The sequence below is a fragment of the Lissotriton vulgaris genome, chromosome 9, assembly GCF_964263255.1.
Source record: "Lissotriton vulgaris chromosome 9, aLisVul1.2, whole genome shotgun sequence".
NCBI lineage: Eukaryota > Metazoa > Chordata > Amphibia > Caudata > Salamandridae > Lissotriton > Lissotriton vulgaris.
The window spans coordinates 1218178333-1218197017 of NC_141697.1; the positions used below are offsets into that span (position 1 = coordinate 1218178333).

The following is an 18685-nucleotide window of genomic DNA, read 5'->3' on the forward strand; positions in this document are numbered from 1 at the left end:
ACCAAAATATTTTAATGTTTTACAAAACGCATAACACCACAAACAATGAAAAATGTACTGAAGAGAAGGTGACATTTAGTAAAAATGTACTTTGATGTGAAAACAAGAGAGGCATCTCAAGCGCGCTGGAGGACCGCCCTGTCTCCGCTCTCTTTCGAGATGGCCGCGCTTTCAGGGTCGCCTGAGGCCCACCAGCGCGCGCGCTGCTGCTCTCGCGCTCCCGGCAGGAGCTCAGTCCTCTTTCCATCTCCGCGCTCCGCCCCGCTGTCAGCGGTGGCCCCGTCTCCAGGGGCAACAGCAGGCGCTGCGGCAGCCAGGGCGCCCGGGCCCCGAGGGCAGGATGGAGCTCCCGCACGAGGCCGGCGAAGGCCCCCGCGGACCCCGGGGGCCGCTGGAGCTGCCCCCGGGCCGGCCCGGCATGCAGAAGAGCAGCGTCTGCTCGCGCTCCTACTTCGTGGTGGTGATGGTCTTCGTGCACCTCTACATCATCAACGTCATCGCGCTCCTGCTCTACGTGCACTGGAACAACGGGGGCGAGCCGGGGGCCAGGGGGGCCCCGTCCGAGGGGGACGGGGCCCCGGGGCAGAGCCGGCCCGAGCGGGCGCGCAGCGGGGCCAGCAGCCTGCACCGCCTGGAGGGCATCAAGGTGAGGCTGAGGGGGATGTGGCACCGCCTGGAAGGTAGGGGGCATCAAGGTGAGGCCTGGGGGGGGGGGGGGGGCTGTGGTACCGCCTGGAGGGCATCAAGGTGAGAGCTGGGGGACCACCTGGATGGCCGAGGGGGCTATCACAGACCAGGCCCGTCTCTAAGGGGGCTGTGACTGCGGGGACTCTTACTAACAGGACTGTCACAGTCAGGTCTGTCTCTAAGGGGGCTGTGACTGCGGGGACTCTTACTAACAGGACTGTCACAGTCAGGCCCGTCTCTAAGGGGACTGTGACTGCGGGGACTCTTACTAACAGGACTGTCACAGTCAGGCCCGTCTCTAAGGGGACTGTGACTGCGGGGACTCTTACTAACAGGACTGTCACAGTCAGGCCCGTCTCTAAGGGGACTGTGACTGCGGGGACTCTTACTAACAGGACTGTCACAGTCAGGCCCGTCTCTAAGGGGACTGTGACTGCGGGGACTCTTACTAACAGGACTGTCAAAGTCAGGTCTGTCTCTAAGGGGGCTGTGACTGCGGGGACTCTTACTAACAGGACTGTCACAGTCAGGTCTGTCTCTAAGGGGGCTGTGACTGCGGGGACTCTTACTAACAGGACTGTCACAGTCAGGTCTGTCTCTAAGGGGGCTGTGACTGCGGGGACTCTTACCAACAGGACTGTCACAGTCAGGCCCGTCTCTAAGGGGACTGTGACTGCGGGGACTCTTACTAACAGGACTGTCACAGTCAGGTCTGTTTCTAAAGGAACTGTGACTGCGGGGACTCTTACTAACAGGACTGTCACTGTCCGGGCTGTCTCTAAGGGGGCTGTGACTTGCGGGACTCTTCCTAACAGGACTGTCACAGTCAGGTCTGCCTCTAACTGGACTGTGACTGCGGGGACTCTTTCTAACAGGACTGTCACAGTCAGGTCTGTGTGACTGCAGGGACTCTTACTAACAGGACTGTCACACTCAGGTTTCTCTAATGGGACTGTGACTGCAGGACTCTTACTAACAGGACTGTCACAGTCAGGCCCGTCTCTAAGGGGACTGTGACTGCGGGGACTCTTACTAACAGGACTGTCACAGTCAGGCCCGTCTCTAAGGGGACTGTGACTGCGGGGACTCTTCCTAACAGGACTGTCACAGTCAGGGCTGCCTCTAACGGCACTGTGACTGCGGGGACTCTTACTAACAGGACTGTCACAGTCAGGGCTGCCTCTAACGGGACTGTGACTGCGAGAACTCTTCCTAACAGGACTGTCACTGTCCGGGTGGTCTCTAAGGGGACTGTGACTGCGGGGACTCTTACTAACAGGACTGTCACTGTCCGGGCTGTCTCTAAGGGGGCTGTGACTGCGAGGACTCTTACTAACAGGACTGTCACAGTCAGGCCCGTCTCTAACTGGACTGTGACTGCGAGGACTCTTACTAACAGGACTGTCACAGTCAGGTCTGTCTCTAAAGGAACTGTGACTGCGGGGACTCTTACTAACAGGACTGTCACTGTCCGGGTTGTCTCTAAGGGGACTGTGACTGCAGGGACTCTTACTAACAGGACTGTCACTGTCCGGGCTGTCTCTAAGGGGGCTGTGACTGCGAGGACTCTTACTAACAGGACTGTCACAGTCAGGCCCGTCTCTAACTGGACTGTGACTGCGAGGACTCTTACTAACAGGACTGTCACAGTCAGGTCTGTCTCTAAAGGAACTGTGACTGCGGGGACTCTTACTAACAGGACTGTCACTGTCCGGGCTGTCTCTAAGGGGGCTGTGACTGCGGGGACTCTTACTAACAGGACTGTCACTGTCCGGGTTGTCTCTAAGGGGACTGTGACTGCGGGGACTCTTACTAACAGGACTGTCACTGTCCGGGCTGTCTCTAAGGGGGCTGTGACTGCGAGGACTCTTACTAACAGGACTGTCACAGTCAGGCCCGTCTCTAACTGGACTGTGACTGCGAGGACTCTTACTAACAGGACTGTCACAGTCAGGTCTGTCTCTAAAGGAACTGTGACTGCGGGGACTCTTACTAACAGGACTGTCACTGTCCGGGCTGTCTCGAAGGGGGCTGTGACTGCGGGGACTCTTACTAACAGGACTGTCACAGTCAGGTCTGTCTCTAAAGGAACTGTGACTGCGAGGACTCTTACTAACAGGACTGTCACAGTCAGGTCTGCCTCTAACTAGACTGTGACTGCGGGGACTCTTTCTAACAGGACTGTCACAGTCAGGTCTGTCTCTAAAGGAACTGTGACTGCGAGGACTCTTACTAACAGGACTGTCACAGCCAGGTCTGTCTCTAAAGGAACTGTGACTGCGAGGACTCTTACTAACAGGACTGTCACAGTCAGGTCTGTCTCTAAAGGAACTGTGACTGCGAGGACTCTTACTAACAGGACTGTCACAGTCAGGTCTGTCTCTAACAGGACTGTGACTGCGAGGACTCTTACTAACAGGACTTTCACAGCCAGGTCTGTCTCTAAAGGAACTGTGACTGCGGGGACTCTTACTAACAGTACTGTCACTGTCCGGGCTGTCTCTAAGGGGGCTGTGACTGCGGGGACTCTTCCTAACAGGACTGTCACAGTCAGGTCTGTCTCTAAAGGAACTGTGACTGCGGAGACTCTTACTAACAGGACTGTCACAGTCAGGTCTGTCTCTAAAGGAACTGTGACTGCGGGGACTCTTACTAACAGTACTGTCACTGTCCGGGCTGTCTCTAAGGGGGTTGTGACTGCGGGGACTCTTCCTAACAGGACTGTCGCAGTCAGGACTGTCTCTAACAGGACTGTGACTGCGAGGACTCTTACTAACAGGATTGTCACAGCCAGGTCTGTCTCTAAAGGAACTGTGACTGCGGGGACTCTTACTAACAGGACTGTCACAGCCAGGTCTGTCTCTAAGGGGACTGTGACTGCGGGGACTCTTACTAACAGGACTGTCACAGTCAGGTCTGCCTCTAACTAGACTGTGACTGCGGGGACTCTTTCTAACAGGACTGTCACAGTCAGGTCTGTCTCTAAAGGAACTGTGACTGCGAGGACTCTTACTAACAGGACTGTCACAGCCAGGTCTGTCTCTAAAGGAACTGTGACTGCGAGGACTCTTACTAACAGGACTGTCACAGTCAGGTCTGTCTCTAAAGGAACTGTGACTGCGAGGACTCTTACTAACAGGACTGTCACAGTCAGGTCTGTCTCTAACAGGACTGTGACTGCGAGGACTCTTACTAACAGGACTTTCACAGTCAGGTCTGTCTCTAAAGGAACTGTGACTGCGGGGACTCTTACTAACAGTACTGTCACTGTCCGGGCTGTCTCTAAGGGGGCTGTGACTGCGGGGACTCTTCCTAACAGGACTGTCACAGTCAGGTCTGTCTCTAAAGGAACTGTGACTGCGAGGACTCTTACTAACAGGACTGTCACAGTCAGGCCCGTCTCTAACTGGACTGTGACTGCGAGGACTCTTACTAACAGGACTGTCACAGTCAGGTCTGTCTCTAAAGGAACTGTGACTGCGGGGACTCTTACTAACAGGACTGTCACTGTCCGGGCTGTCTCTAAGGGGGCTGTGACTGCGGGGACTCTTCCTAACAGGACTGTCACAGTCAGGTCTGTCTCTAAAGGAACTGTGACTGCGAGGACTCTTACTAACAGGACTGTCACAGCCAGGTCTGTCTCTAAAGGAACTGTGACTGCGGGGACTCTTACTAACAGGACTGTCACAGCCAGGTCTGTCTCTAAGGGGACTGTGACTGCGGGGACTCTTACTAACAGGACTGTCACAGTCAGGTCTGCCTCTAACTAGACTGTGACTGCGGGGACTCTTTCTAACAGGACTGTCACAGTCAGGTCTGTCTCTAAAGGAACTGTGACTGCGAGGACTCTTACTAACAGGACTGTCACAGCCAGGTCTGTCTCTAAAGGAACTGTGACTGCGAGGACTCTTACTAACAGGACTGTCACAGTCAGGTCTGTCTCTAAAGGAACTGTGACTGCGAGGACTCTTACTAACAGGACTGTCACAGTCAGGTCTGTCTCTAACAGGACTGTGACTGCGAGGACTCTTACTAACAGTACTGTCACTGTCCGGGCTGTCTCTAAGGGGGCTGTGACTGCGGGGACTCTTCCTAACAGGACTGTCACAGTCAGGTCTGTCTCTAAAGGAACTGTGACTGCGAGGACTCTTACTAACAGGACTGTCACAGTCAGGCCCGTCTCTAACTGGACTGTGACTGCGAGGACTCTTACTAACAGGACTGTCACAGTCAGGTCTGTCTCTAAAGGAACTGTGACTGCGGGGACTCTTACTAACAGGACTGTCACTGTCCGGGCTGTCTCTAAGGGGGCTGTGACTGCGGGGACTCTTACTAACAGGACTGTCACAGTCAGGTCTGTCTCTAAAGGAACTGTGACTGCGAGGACTCTTACTAACAGGACTGTCACAGTCAGGTCTGCCTCTAACTAGACTGTGACTGCGGGGACTCTTTCTAACAGGACTGTCACAGTCAGGTCTGTCTCTAAAGGAACTGTGACTGCGAGGACTCTTACTAACAGGACTGTCACAGCCAGGTCTGTCTCTAAAGGAACTGTGACTGCGAGGACTCTTACTAACAGGACTGTCACAGTCAGGTCTGTCTCTAAAGGAACTGTGACTGCGAGGACTCTTACTAACAGGACTGTCACAGTCAGGTCTGTCTCTAACAGGACTGTGACTGCGAGGACTCTTACTAACAGGACTTTCACAGTCAGGTCTGTCTCTAAAGGAACTGTGACTGCGGGGACTCTTACTAACAGTACTGTCACTGTCCGGGCTGTCTCTAAGGGGGCTGTGACTGCGGGGACTCTTCCTAACAGGACTGTCACAGTCAGGTCTGTCTCTAAAGGAACTGTGACTGCGAGGACTCTTACTAACAGGACTGTCACAGTCAGGTCTGTCTCTAAAGGAACTGTGACTGCGGGGACTCTTACTAACAGTACTGTCACTGTCCGGGCTGTCTCTATGGGGGTTGTGACTGCGGGGACTCTTCCTAACAGGACTGTCGCAGTCAGGACTGTCTCTAACAGGACTGTGACTGCGAGGACTCTTACTAACAGGATTGTCACAGCCAGGTCTGTCTCTAAAGGAACTGTGACTGCGGGGACTCTTACTAACAGGACTGTCACAGCCAGGTCTGTCTCTAAGGGGACTGTGACTGCGGGGACTCTTACTAACAGGACTGTCACAGTCAGGCCCGTCTCTAAGGGGACTGTGACTGCGGGGACTCTTACTAACAGGACTGTCACAGTCAGGCCCGTCTCTAAGGGGACTGTGACTGCGGGGACTCTTACTAACAGGACTGTCACAGTCAGGCCCGTCTCTAAGGGGACTGTGACTGCGGGGACTCTTACTAACAGGACTGTCACAGTCAGGTCTATCTCTAAAGGAACTGTGACTGCGAGGACTCTTACTAACAGGACTGTCACAGTCAGGTCTGTCTCTAAAGGAACTGTGACTGCGAGGACTCTTACTAACAGGACTGTCACAGTCAGGTCTGTTTCTAAAGGAACTGTGACTGCGGGGACTCTTACTAACAGGACTGTCACTGTCCGGGCTGTCTCTAAGGGGGCTGTGACTTGCGGCACTCTTCCTAACAGGACTGTCACAGTCAGGTCTGCCTCTAACTGGACTGTGACTGCGGGGACTCTTTCTAACAGGACTGTCACAATCAGGTCTGTGTGACTGCAGGGACTCTTACTAACAGGACTGTCACACTCAGGTTTCTCTAATGGGACTGTGACTGCAGGACTCTTACTAACAGGACTGTCACAGTCAGGCCCGTCTCTAAGGGGACTGGGTACTGCGAGGACTCTTACTAACAGGACTGTCACTGTCCGGTCTGTCTCTAAAGGAACTGTGACTGAGGGGACTCTTACTAACAGGACTGTCACAGTCAGGCCCGTCTCTAAGGGGACTGTGACTGCGGGGACTCTTACTAACAGGACTGTCAGTCAGGTCTGTCTCTAAAGGAACTGTGACTGCGGGGACTCTTACTAACAGTACTGTCACTGTCCGGGCTGTCTCTAAGGGGGTTGTGACTGCGGGGACTCTTCCTAACAGGACTGTCACAGTCAGGACTGTCTCTAACAGGACTGTGACTGCGAGGACTCTTACTAACAGGATTGTCACAGCCAGGTCTGTCTCTAAAGGAACTGTGACTGCGGGGACTCTTACTAACAGGACTGTCACAGTCAGGTCTGTCTCTAAGGGGGCTGTGACTGCGGGGACTCTTACTAACAGGACTGTCACAGTCAGGTCTGTCTCTAAGGGGGCTGTGACTGCGGGGACTCTTACTAACAGGACTGTCACAGTCAGGCCCGTCTCTAAGAGGACTGTGACTGCGGGGACTCTTCCTAACAGGACTGTCACAGTCAGGCCCGTCTCTGAGGGGACTGTGACTGCGGGGACTCTTACTAACAGGACTGTCACAGTCAGGCCTGTCTCTAAGGGGACTGTGACTGCGGGGACTCTTACTAACAGGACTGTCACAGTCAGGTCTGTCTCTAAGGGGGCTGTGACTGCGGGGACTCTTACTAACAGGACTGTCACAGTCAGGCCCGTCTCTAAGGGGACTGTGACTGCGGGGACTCTTACCAACAGGACTGTCACAGTCAGGCCCGTCTCTAAGGGGACTGTGACTGCGGGGACTCTTACTAACAGGACTGTCACAGTCAGGTCTGTCTCTAAAGGAACTGTGACTGCGAGGACTCTTACTAACAGGACTGTCACAGTCAGGTCTGTTTCTAAAGGAACTGTGACTGCGGGGACTCTTACTAACAGGACTGTCACTGTCCGGGCTGTCTCTAAGAGGACTGTGACTGCGGGGACTCTTTCTAACAGGACTGTCACAGTCAGGTCTGTGTGACTGCAGGGACTCTTACTAACAGGACTGTCACACTCAGGTTTCTCTAATGGGACTGTGACTGCAGGACTCTTACTAACAGGACTGTCACAGTCAGGCCCGTCTCTAAGGGGACTGTGACTGCGGGGACTCTTACTAACAGGACTGTCACAGTCAGGCCCGTCTCTAAGGGGACTGTGACTGCGGGGACTCTTCCTAACAGGACTGTCACAGTCAGGGCTGCCTCTAACGGCACTGTGACTGCGGGGACTCTTACTAACAGGACTGTCACAGTCAGGGCTGCCTCTAACGGGACTGTGACTGCGAGAACTCTTCCTAACAGGACTGTCACTGTCCGGGTGGTCTCTAAGGGGACTGTGACTGCGGGGACTCTTACTAACAGGACTGTCACTGTCCGGGCTGTCTCTAAGGGGGCTGTGACTGCGAGGACTCTTACTAACAGGACTGTCACAGTCAGGCCCGTCTCTAACTGGACTGTGACTGCGAGGACTCTTACTAACAGGACTGTCACAGTCAGGTCTGTCTCTAAAGGAACTGTGACTGCGGGGACTCTTACTAACAGGACTGTCACTGTCCGGGTTGTCTCTAAGGGGACTGTGACTGCGGGGACTCTTACTAACAGGACTGTCACTGTCCGGGCTGTCTCTAAGGGGGCTGTGACTGCGAGGACTCTTACTAACAGGACTGTCACAGTCAGGCCCGTCTCTAACGGGACTGTGACTGCGAGGACTCTTACTAACAGGACTGTCACAGTCAGGTCTGTCTCTAAAGGAACTGTGACTGCGGGGACTCTTACTAACAGGACTGTCACAGTCAGGTCTGTCTCTAAAGAAACTGTGACTGCGAGGACTCTTACTAACAGGACTGTCACAGTCAGGTCTGCCTCTAACTAGACTGTGACTGCGGGGACTCTTTCTAACAGGACTGTCACAGTCAGGTCTGTCTCTAAAGGAACTGTGACTGCGAGGACTCTTACTAACAGGACTGTCACAGTCAGGTCTGTCTCTAAAGGAACTGTGACTGCGAGGACTCTTACTAACAGGACTGTCACAGTCAGGTCTGTCTCTAACAGGACTGTGACTGCGAGGACTCTTACTAACAGGACTTTCACAGTCAGGTCTGTCTCTAAAGGAACTGTGACTGCGGGGACTCTTACTAACAGTACTGTCACTGTCCGGGCTGTCTCTAAGGGGGCTGTGACTGCGGGGACTCTTCCTAACAGGACTGTCACAGTCAGGTCTGTCTCTAAAGGAACTGTGACTGCGAGGATTCTTACTAACAGGACTGTCACAGTCAGGTCTGTCTCTAAAGGAACTGTGACTGCGGGGACTCTTACTAACAGTACTGTCACTGTCCGGGCTGTCTCTAAGGGGATTGTGACTGCGGGGACTCTTCCTAACAGGACTGTCGCAGTCAGGACTGTCTCTAACAGGACTGTGACTGCGAGGACTCTTACTAACAGGATTGTCACAGCCAGGTCTGTCTCTAAAGGAACTGTGACTGCGGGGACTCTTACTAACAGGACTGTCACAGCCAGGTCTGTCTCTAAGGGGACTGTGACTGCGGGGACTCTTACTAACAGGACTGTCACAGTCAGGCCCGTCTCTAAGGGGACTGTGACTGCGGGGACTCTTACTAACAGGACTGTCACAGTCAGGCCCGTCTCTAAGGGGACTGTGACTGCGGGGACTCTTACTAACAGGACTGTCACAGTCAGGCCCGTCTCTAAGGGGACTGTGACTGCGGGGACTCTTACTAACAGGACTGTCACAGTCAGGTCTATCTCTAAAGGAACTGTGACTGCGAGGACTCTTACTAACAGGACTGTCACAGTCAGGTCTGTCTCTAAAGGAACTGTGACTGCGAGGACTCTTACTAACAGGACTGTCACAGTCAGGTCTGTTTCTAAAGGAACTGTGACTGCGGGGACTCTTACTAACAGGACTGTCACTGTCAGGTCTGCCTCTAACTGGACTGTGACTGCGGGGACTCTTTCTAACAGGACTGTCACAATCAGGTCTGTGTGACTGCAGGGACTCTTACTAACAGGACTGTCACACTCAGGTTTCTCTAAAGGAACTGTGACTGAGGGGACTCTTACTAACAGGACTGTCACAGTCAGGCCCGTCTCTAAGGGGACTGTGACTGCGGGGACTCTTACTAACAGGACTGTCACAGTCAGGTCTGTCTCTAAAGGAACTGTGACTGCGGGGACTCTTACTAACAGTACTGTCACTGTCCGGGCTGTCTCTAAGGGGGTTGTGACTGCGGGGACTCTTCCTAACAGGACTGTCACAGTCAGGACTGTCTCTAACAGGACTGTGACTGCGAGGACTCTTACTAACAGGATTGTCACAGCCAGGTCTGTCTCTAAAGGAACTGTGACTGCGGGGACTCTTACTAACAGGACTGTCACAGTCAGGCCCGTCTCTAAGGGGACTGTGACTGCGGGGACTCTTACTAACAGGATTGTCACAGCCAGGTCTGTCTCTAAGGGGACTGTGACTGCGGGGACTCTTACTAACAGGACTGTCACAGTCAGGCCCGTCTCTAAGGGGACTGTGACTGCGGGGACTCTTCCTAACAGGACTGTCACAGTCAGGGCTGCCTCTAACGGCACTGTGACTGCGGGGACTCTTACTAACAGGACTGTCACAGTCAGGGCTGCATCTAACGGGACTGTGACTGCGAGAACTCTTCCTAACAGGACTGTCACTGTCTGGGTGGTCTCTAAGGGGACTGTGACTGCGGGGACTCTTACTAACAGGACTGTCACTGTCCGGGTTGTCTCTAAGGGGACTGTGACTGCGGGGACTCTTACTAACAGGACTGTCACTGTCCGGGCTGTCTCTAAGGGGGCTGTGACTGCGAGGACTCTTACTAACAGGACTGTCACAATCAGGCCCGTCTCTAACTGGACTGTGACTGCGAGGACTCTTACTAACAGGACTGTCACAGTCAGGTCTGTCTCTAAAGGAATTGTGACTGCGGGGACTCTTACTAACAGGACTGTCACTGTCCGGGCTGTCTCTAAGGGGGCTGTGACTGCGGGGACTCTTACTAACAGGACTGTCACAGTCAGGTCTGTCTCTAAAGGAACTGTGACTGCGAGGACTCTTACTAACAGGACTGTCACAGTCAGGTCTGCCTCTAACTGGACTGTGACTGCGGGGACTCTTTCTAACAGGACTGTCACAGTCAGGTCTGTCTCTAAAGGAACTGTGACTGCGAGGACTCTTACTAACAGGACTGTCACAGCCAGGTCTGTCTCTAAAGGAACTGTGACTGCGAGGACTCTTACTAACAGGACTGTCACAGTCAGGTCTGTCTCTAAAGGAACTGTGACTGCGAGGACTCTTACTAACAGGACTGTCACAGTCAGGTCTGTCTCTAACAGGACTGTGACTGCGAGGACTCTTACTAACAGGACTGTCACAGCCAGGTCTGTCTCTAAAGGAACTGTGACTGCGGGGACTCTTACTAACAGGACTGTCACAGTCAGGCCCGTCTCTAAGGGGACTGTGACTGCGGGGACTCTTACTAACAGGATTGTCACAACCAGGTCTGTCTCTAAAGGAACTGTGACTGCGGGGACTCTTACTAACAGGACTGTCACAGTCAGGCCCGTCTCTAAGGGGACTGTGACTGCGGGGACTCTTACTAACAGGACTGTCACAGCCAGGTCTGTCTCTAAAGGAACTGTGACTGCGGGGACTCTTACTAACAGGACTGTCACAGTCAGGCCCGTCTCTAAGGGGACTGTGACTGCGGGGACTCTTACTAACAGGACTGTCACAGTCAGGCCCGTCTCTAAGGGGACTGTGACTGCGGGGACTCTTACTAACAGGACTGTCACAGTCAGGCCCGTCTCTAAGGGGACTGTGACTGCGGGGACTCTTACTAACAGGACTGTCACAGTTAGGTCTGTCTCTAAAGGAACTGTGACTGTGAGGACTCTTACTAACAGGACTGTCACAGTCAGGTCTGTCTCTAAAGGAACTGTGACTGCGAGGACTCTTACTAACAGGACTGTCACAGTCAGGTCTGTCTCTAAAGGAACTGTGACTGCGGGGACTCTTACTAACAGGACTGTCACAGTCAGGTCTGTCTCTAAAGGAACTGTCTAGAAAAAATGGTTAGGGGTTCTGCCCACCTCACCCTCCCGTACCTGAGCAGGAGACATCCAAGGATGAAAAAGTAGAGAGAAAAGGTACTGAAGGGATTAATCCACTTTTAATTCTCAAACAAGAAACAATTAATTATCTTGTGATAAGCAAATTAAATCAAGGAAAAATATCTATAAGTTCATATATACATATATGGGCGGACAGCCAGAGAGGCACAACAGAAAACAATTTATATACAACACATCACATGTATATTCTATACAACTATACAACATATATAATATCAAAAACACTTCTATGTACCCTCAAGACAAAACATATATACAAATATATATATATACACACCAATTTACATATGTATCTCCTCTTAAAGTATAGTGGAGTCTACAACTCAAAGGTAGTCCCTAACGACAAGCACCAGGGGGTTAACATATATACCCAGCCTATATTTGTGTAGGTGCATCAATGAACAAATTAAATCTTTCTTGAATTAAACTAAGGGACTCCGTTCACAGCCAAAGGTGTCGACGCAGTCGCGGTCGCGTTTCAGCCAGATGATATAGGCTTCATCAGGACATGGGTACTCTAGTTTGCAAGGCCCTGGCCAAGTCTAGGGCAAATCTTATCGGCCAACCCACCCAGGAGGGTGGGGTAGGTGCCACCGTCTCGGCTCAAATCTCGAGAAATCTTAATATCTTCACTGTGTCCGCCCAGCAAGATATATTAAAATGAAAATGGTATAAGTCTCAGGAGTGGCTCAAGTCCCACAATCTTCCTTAATTCTCCGGCGGCTTCAGCAACGCGAGGAACCAGCGTTTGCTGCGGCGTATTACTCCATGAATGCCAAAGGAACTGTGACTGCGAGGACTCTTACTAACAGGACTGTCACAGTCAGGTCTGTCTCTAAAGGAACTGTGGCTGCGGGGACTCTTACTAACAGGACTGTCACAGTCAGGGCTGCTTCTAACTGCACTGTGACTGCGAGGACTCTTACTAACAGTCTCTAAGGGGACTGTGACTGCGGGGACTCTTACTAACAGGACTGTCACAGTCAGGTCTGTCTCTAAGGGGACTGTGACTGCGGGGACTCTTACTAACAGGACTGTCACAGTCAGGTCTGTCTCTAAAGGAACTGTGACTGCGGGGACTCTTACTAACAGGACTGTCACTGTCCGGGCTGTCTCTAAGGGGGCTGTGACTGCGAGGACTCTTACTAACAGGACTGTCACAGTCAGGCCCGTCTCTAAGGGGACTGTGACTGCGGGGACTCTTACTAACAGGACTGTCACAGTCAGGCCCGTCTCTAAGGGGACTGTGACTGCGGGGACTCTTACTAACAGGACTGTCACAGTCAGGCCCGTCTCTAAGGGGACTGTGACTGCGGGGACTCTTACTAACAGGACTGTCACAGTCAGGTCTATCTCTAAAGGAACTGTGACTGCGAGGACTCTTACTAACAGGACTGTCACAGTCAGGTCTGTCTCTAAAGGAACTGTGACTGCGAGGACTCTTACTAACAGGACTGTCACAGTCAGGTCTGTTTCTAAAGGAACTGTGACTGCGGGGACTCTTACTAACAGGACTGTCACTGTCAGGTCTGCCTCTAACTGGACTGTGACTGCGGGGACTCTTTCTAACAGGACTGTCACAATCAGGTCTGTGTGACTGCAGGGACTCTTACTAACAGGACTGTCACACTCAGGTTTCTCTAATGGGACTGTGACTGCAGGACTCTTACTAACAGGACTGTCACAGTCAGGCCCGTCTCTAAGGGGACTGGGTACTGCGAGGACTCTTACTAACAGGACTGTCACTGTCCGGTCTGTCTCTAAAGGAACTGTGACTGAGGGGACTCTTACTAACAGGACTGTCACAGTCAGGCCCGTCTCTAAGGGGACTGTGACTGCGGGGACTCTTACTAACAGTACTGTCACTGTCCGGGCTGTCTCTAAGGGGGTTGTGACTGCGGGGACTCTTCCTAACAGGACTGTCACAGTCAGGACTGTCTCTAACAGGACTGTGACTGCGAGGACTCTTACTAACAGGATTGTCACAGCCAGGTCTGTCTCTAAAGGAACTGTGACTGCGGGGACTCTTACTAACAGGACTGTCACAGTCAGGCCCGTCTCTAAGGGGACTGTGACTGCGGGGACTCTTACTAACAGGATTGTCACAGCCAGGTCTGTCTCTAAGGGGACTGTGACTGCGGGGACTCTTACTAACAGGACTGTCACAGTCAGGCCCGTCTCTAAGGGGACTGTGACTGCGGGGACTCTTCCTAACAGGACTGTCACAGTCAGGGCTGCATCTAACGGGACTGTGACTGCGAGAACTCTTCCTAACAGGACTGTCACTGTCTGGGTGGTCTCTAAGGGGACTGTGACTGCGGGGACTCTTACTAACAGGACTGTCACTGTCCGGGTTGTCTCTAAGGGGACTGTGACTGCGGGGACTCTTACTAACAGGACTGTCACTGTCCGGGCTGTCTCTAAGGGGGCTGTGACTGCGAGGACTCTTACTAACAGGACTGTCACAATCAGGCCCGTCTCTAACTGGACTGTGACTGCGAGGACTCTTACTAACAGGACTGTCACAGTCAGGTCTGTCTCTAAAGGAATTGTGACTGCGGGGACTCTTACTAACAGGACTGTCACTGTCCGGGCTGTCTCTAAGGGGGCTGTGACTGCGGGGACTCTTACTAACAGGACTGTCACAGTCAGGTCTGTCTCTAAAGGAACTGTGACTGCGAGGACTCTTACTAACAGGACTGTCACAGTCAGGTCTGCCTCTAACTGGACTGTGACTGCGGGGACTCTTTCTAACAGGACTGTCACAGTCAGGTCTGTCTCTAAAGGAACTGTGACTGCGAGGACTCTTACTAACAGGACTGTCACAGCCAGGTCTGTCTCTAAAGGAACTGTGACTGCGAGGACTCTTACTAACAGGACTGTCACAGTCAGGTCTGTCTCTAAAGGAACTGTGACTGCGAGGACTCTTACTAACAGGACTGTCACAGTCAGGTCTGTCTCTAACAGGACTGTGACTGCGAGGACTCTTACTAACAGGACTGTCACAGCCAGGTCTGTCTCTAAAGGAACTGTGACTGCGGGGACTCTTACTAACAGGACTGTCACAGTCAGGCCCGTCTCTAAGGGGACTGTGACTGCGGGGACTCTTACTAACAGGATTGTCACAACCAGGTCTGTCTCTAAAGGAACTGTGACTAGGGGAATCTTACTAACAGGACTGTCACAGTCAGGCCCGTCTCCAAGGGGACTGTGACTGCGGGGACTCTTACTAACAGGACTGTCACAGCCAGGTCTGTCTCTAAAGGAACTGTGACTGCGGGGACTCTTACTAACAGGACTGTCACAGTCAGGCCCGTCTCTAAGGGGACTGTGACTGCGGGGACTCTTACTAACAGGACTGTCACAGTCAGGCCCGTCTCTAAGGGGACTGTGACTGCGGGGACTCTTACTAACAGGACTGTCACAGTCAGGCCCGTCTCTAAGGGGACTGTGACTGCGGGGACTCTTACTAACAGGACTGTCACAGTTAGGTCTGTCTCTAAAGGAACTGTGACTGCGAGGACTCTTACTAACAGGACTGTCACAGTCAGGTCTGTCTCTAAAGGAACTGTGACTGCGAGGACTCTTACTAACAGGACTGTCACAGTCAGGTCTGTCTCTAAAGGAACTGTGACTGCGGGGACTCTTACTAACAGGACTGTCACAGTCAGGTCTGTCTCTAAAGGAACTGTCTAGAAAAAATGGTTAGGGGTTCTGCCCACCTCACCCTCCCGTACCTGAGCAGGAGACATCCAAGGATGAAAAAGTAGAGAGAAAAGGTACTGAAGGGATTAATCCACTTTTAATTCTCAAACAAGAAACAATTAATTATCTTGTGATAAGCAAATTAAATCAAGGAAAAATATCTATAAGTTCATATATACATATATGGGCGGACAGCCAGAGAGGCACAACAGAAAACAATTTATATACAACACATCACATGTATATTCTATACAACTATACAACATATATAATATCAAAAACACTTCTATGTACCCTCAAGACAAAACATATATACAAATATATATATATACACACCAATTTACATATGTATCTCCTCTTAAAGTATAGTGGAGTCTACAACTCAAAGGTAGTCCCTAACGACAAGCACCAGGGGGTTAACATATATACCCAGCCTATATTTGTGTAGGTGCATCAATGAACAAATTAAATCTTTCTTGAATTAAACTAAGGGACTCCGTTCACAGCCAAAGGTGTCGACGCAGTCGCGGTCGCGTTTCAGCCAGATGATATAGGCTTCATCAGGACATGGGTACTCTAGTTTGCAAGGCCCTGGCCAAGTCTAGGGCAAATCTTATCGGCCAACCCACACTCCCACCCAGGAGGGTGGGGTAGGTGCCACCGTCTCGGCTCAAATCTCGAGAAATCTTAATATCTTCACTGTGTCCGCCCAGCAAGATATATTAAAATGAAAATGGTATAAGTCTCAGGAGTGGCTCAAGTCCCACAATCTTCCTTAATTCTCCGGCGGCTTCAGCAACGCGAGGAACCAGCGTTTGCTGCGGCGTATTACTCCATGAATGCCAAAGGAACTGTGACTGCGAGGACTCTTACTAACAGGACTGTCACAGTCAGGTCTGTCTCTAAAGGAACTGTGGCTGCGGGGACTCTTACTAACAGGACTGTCACAGTCAGGGCTGCTTCTAACTGCACTGTGACTGCGAGGACTCTTACTAACAGTCTCTAAGGGGACTGTGACTGCGGGGACTCTTACTAACAGGACTGTCACAGTCAGGTCTGTCTCTAAGGGGACTGTGACTGCGGGGACTCTTACTAACAGGACTGTCACAGTCAGGTCTGTCTCTAAAGGAACTGTGACTGCGGGGACTCTTACTAACAGGACTGTCACTGTCCGGGCTGTCTCTAAGGGGGCTGTGACTGCGAGGACTCTTACTAACAGGACTGTCACAGTCAGGTCTGTCTCTAACGGGACTGTGACTGCGGGGACTCCTACTAACAGGACTGTCACAGTCAGGGCTGCCTCTAACGGGACTGTGACTGCGGGGACTCTTAATAACAGGACTGTCACAGTCAGGTCTGTCTCTAACGGGACTGTGACTGCGGAGACTCACTAACAGGACTGTCACAGTCAGGTCTGTCTCTAACGGGACTGTGACTGCGGGGACTCTTACTAACAGGACTGTCACTGTCCGGGCTGTCTCTATTAGACTTAGTGACTGCAAGTCTTGAGACTGTCGTTAACGGGGCAGTCACTGTTGGGACTTTCAGTAATGGGACTGGTGCAGCCACTACTGCTAATAAGACTGAAGCAGAGACTGAGGCTGTCACTTTAAGACTGTCTCTTCTAGGTCTGTTACCTCCAGCTCTACCACGAATGGGAGTGTCCTGGCAGGGAACTGTCAATGACTGCGCCGTCACTGACAGCCACGTTCATGGATGTCACTGACAGTATGTCGCACTGTTGCAAGTGGAACTGTCACTGTCGGGGCCGGCTTCAGGGCTGTGCTATCGGTGCGGCCGCCCTGGGCGCTGATCTGGAGGGGCGCACTGACCACAGAGGTGTCCCGGTGTCTAGCACTAACTTAAGCTTTAAAAGCAGCTGCTTCCGAGCTCCTTGAGTGCCCAGCTTTCCGGCAGCAATACCAATGTGAAGATAGCTCTTGTGAATAATGCTCCTGCTAGAGAGTGAGAGCAGCGGTGTGCCTAGGGCCAGTTTGACTCGCCATAAGGTAGCGCAGAGGGCAAATCTGCCTGCTGCAAAGAACAGACCTGTATTTTATGCGGATAGCTGAGTGAAATAGTAAAGCCAGCCGAGGTAAAACAACTGAAATGTATGTGAGAGAGGGGCTATGGAGAGATGAGGGGCACGACTGACATGTATGTGAGAGAGGGACTGAGGAGAGATGAGGGACACAATGGACATGTATGTGAAAGAGGGGCTGTGGAGAGATGGGGGCACAAATGAAATGTATGTGAGAGAGGGGCTATGGAGAGATGAGGGGCACAACTGACATGTATGTGAGAGAGGGGCTATGGAGAGATGAGGGGCACCAATGAAATGTATGTGAGAGAGGGACTATGGAGAGATGAGGGACACAATGGACATGTATGTGAGAGAGGGGCTATGGAGAGATGAGGGGCACAATTGACATGTATGTGAGAGAGGGGCTATGGAGAGATGAGGGGCACAACTGACATGTATGTGAGAGAGGGGCTATGGAGAGATGAGGGGCACAACTGACATGTATGTGAGAGAGGGGCTATGGAGAGATGAGGGGCACAAATGAAATGTATGTGAGAGAGGGACTATGGAGAGATGAGGGACACAATGGACATGTATTTGAGAGAGGGGCTATGGAGAGTTGAGGGGCACAAATGAAATGTATGTGAGAGAGGGGCTATGGAGAGATGAGGGACACAATGGACATGTATGTGAGAGAGGGGCTATGGAGAGATGAGGGGCACGACTGACATGTATGTGAGAGAGGGGCTATGGAGAGATGAGGGGCACAACTGACGTATGTGAGAGAGAGGGGCTATGAAGAGATGAGGGGCACGACTGACATGTATGTGAGAGAGGGGCTATGGAGAGATGAGGGGCACAACTGACATGTATGCGAGAGAGGGTCTATGGAGAGATGAGGGGCACAACTGACATGTATGTGGGAGAGGGGCTATGGAGAGATGAGGGGCAAGACTGACATGTATGCGAGAGAGGGTCTATGGAGAGATGAGGGGCACAACTGACATGTATGCGAGAGAGGGTCTATGGAGAGATGAGGGGCACAACTGACATGTATGTGGGAGAGGGGCTATGGAGAGATGAGGGGCAAGACTGACATGTATGTGAGAGAACGGCTATGGAGAGAAGAGGGGCGCAACTGAAATGTATGTGAGAGAGGGGCTATGGAGAGATGAGGGGCACAAATGAAATGTATGTGAGAGAGGGACTAT

General features: G+C 52.1%; 1 protein-coding gene across 1 annotated transcript in view; it reads left to right on the forward strand.

The window, feature by feature from the left end:
- The first annotated feature begins 274 nt into the window (after positions 1-274).
- P4HTM (prolyl 4-hydroxylase, transmembrane) overlaps positions 275-18685 on the forward strand; it is a 215979-nt gene continuing 197568 nt past the window's right edge. Inside the window, exon 1 of the mRNA XM_086939319.1 lies at positions 275-646. Within this exon, the coding sequence (XP_086795445.1) occupies positions 341-646 (306 nt within the window). The 5' untranslated portion in view covers positions 275-340. The remainder of the gene's footprint in view (positions 647-18685) is intronic.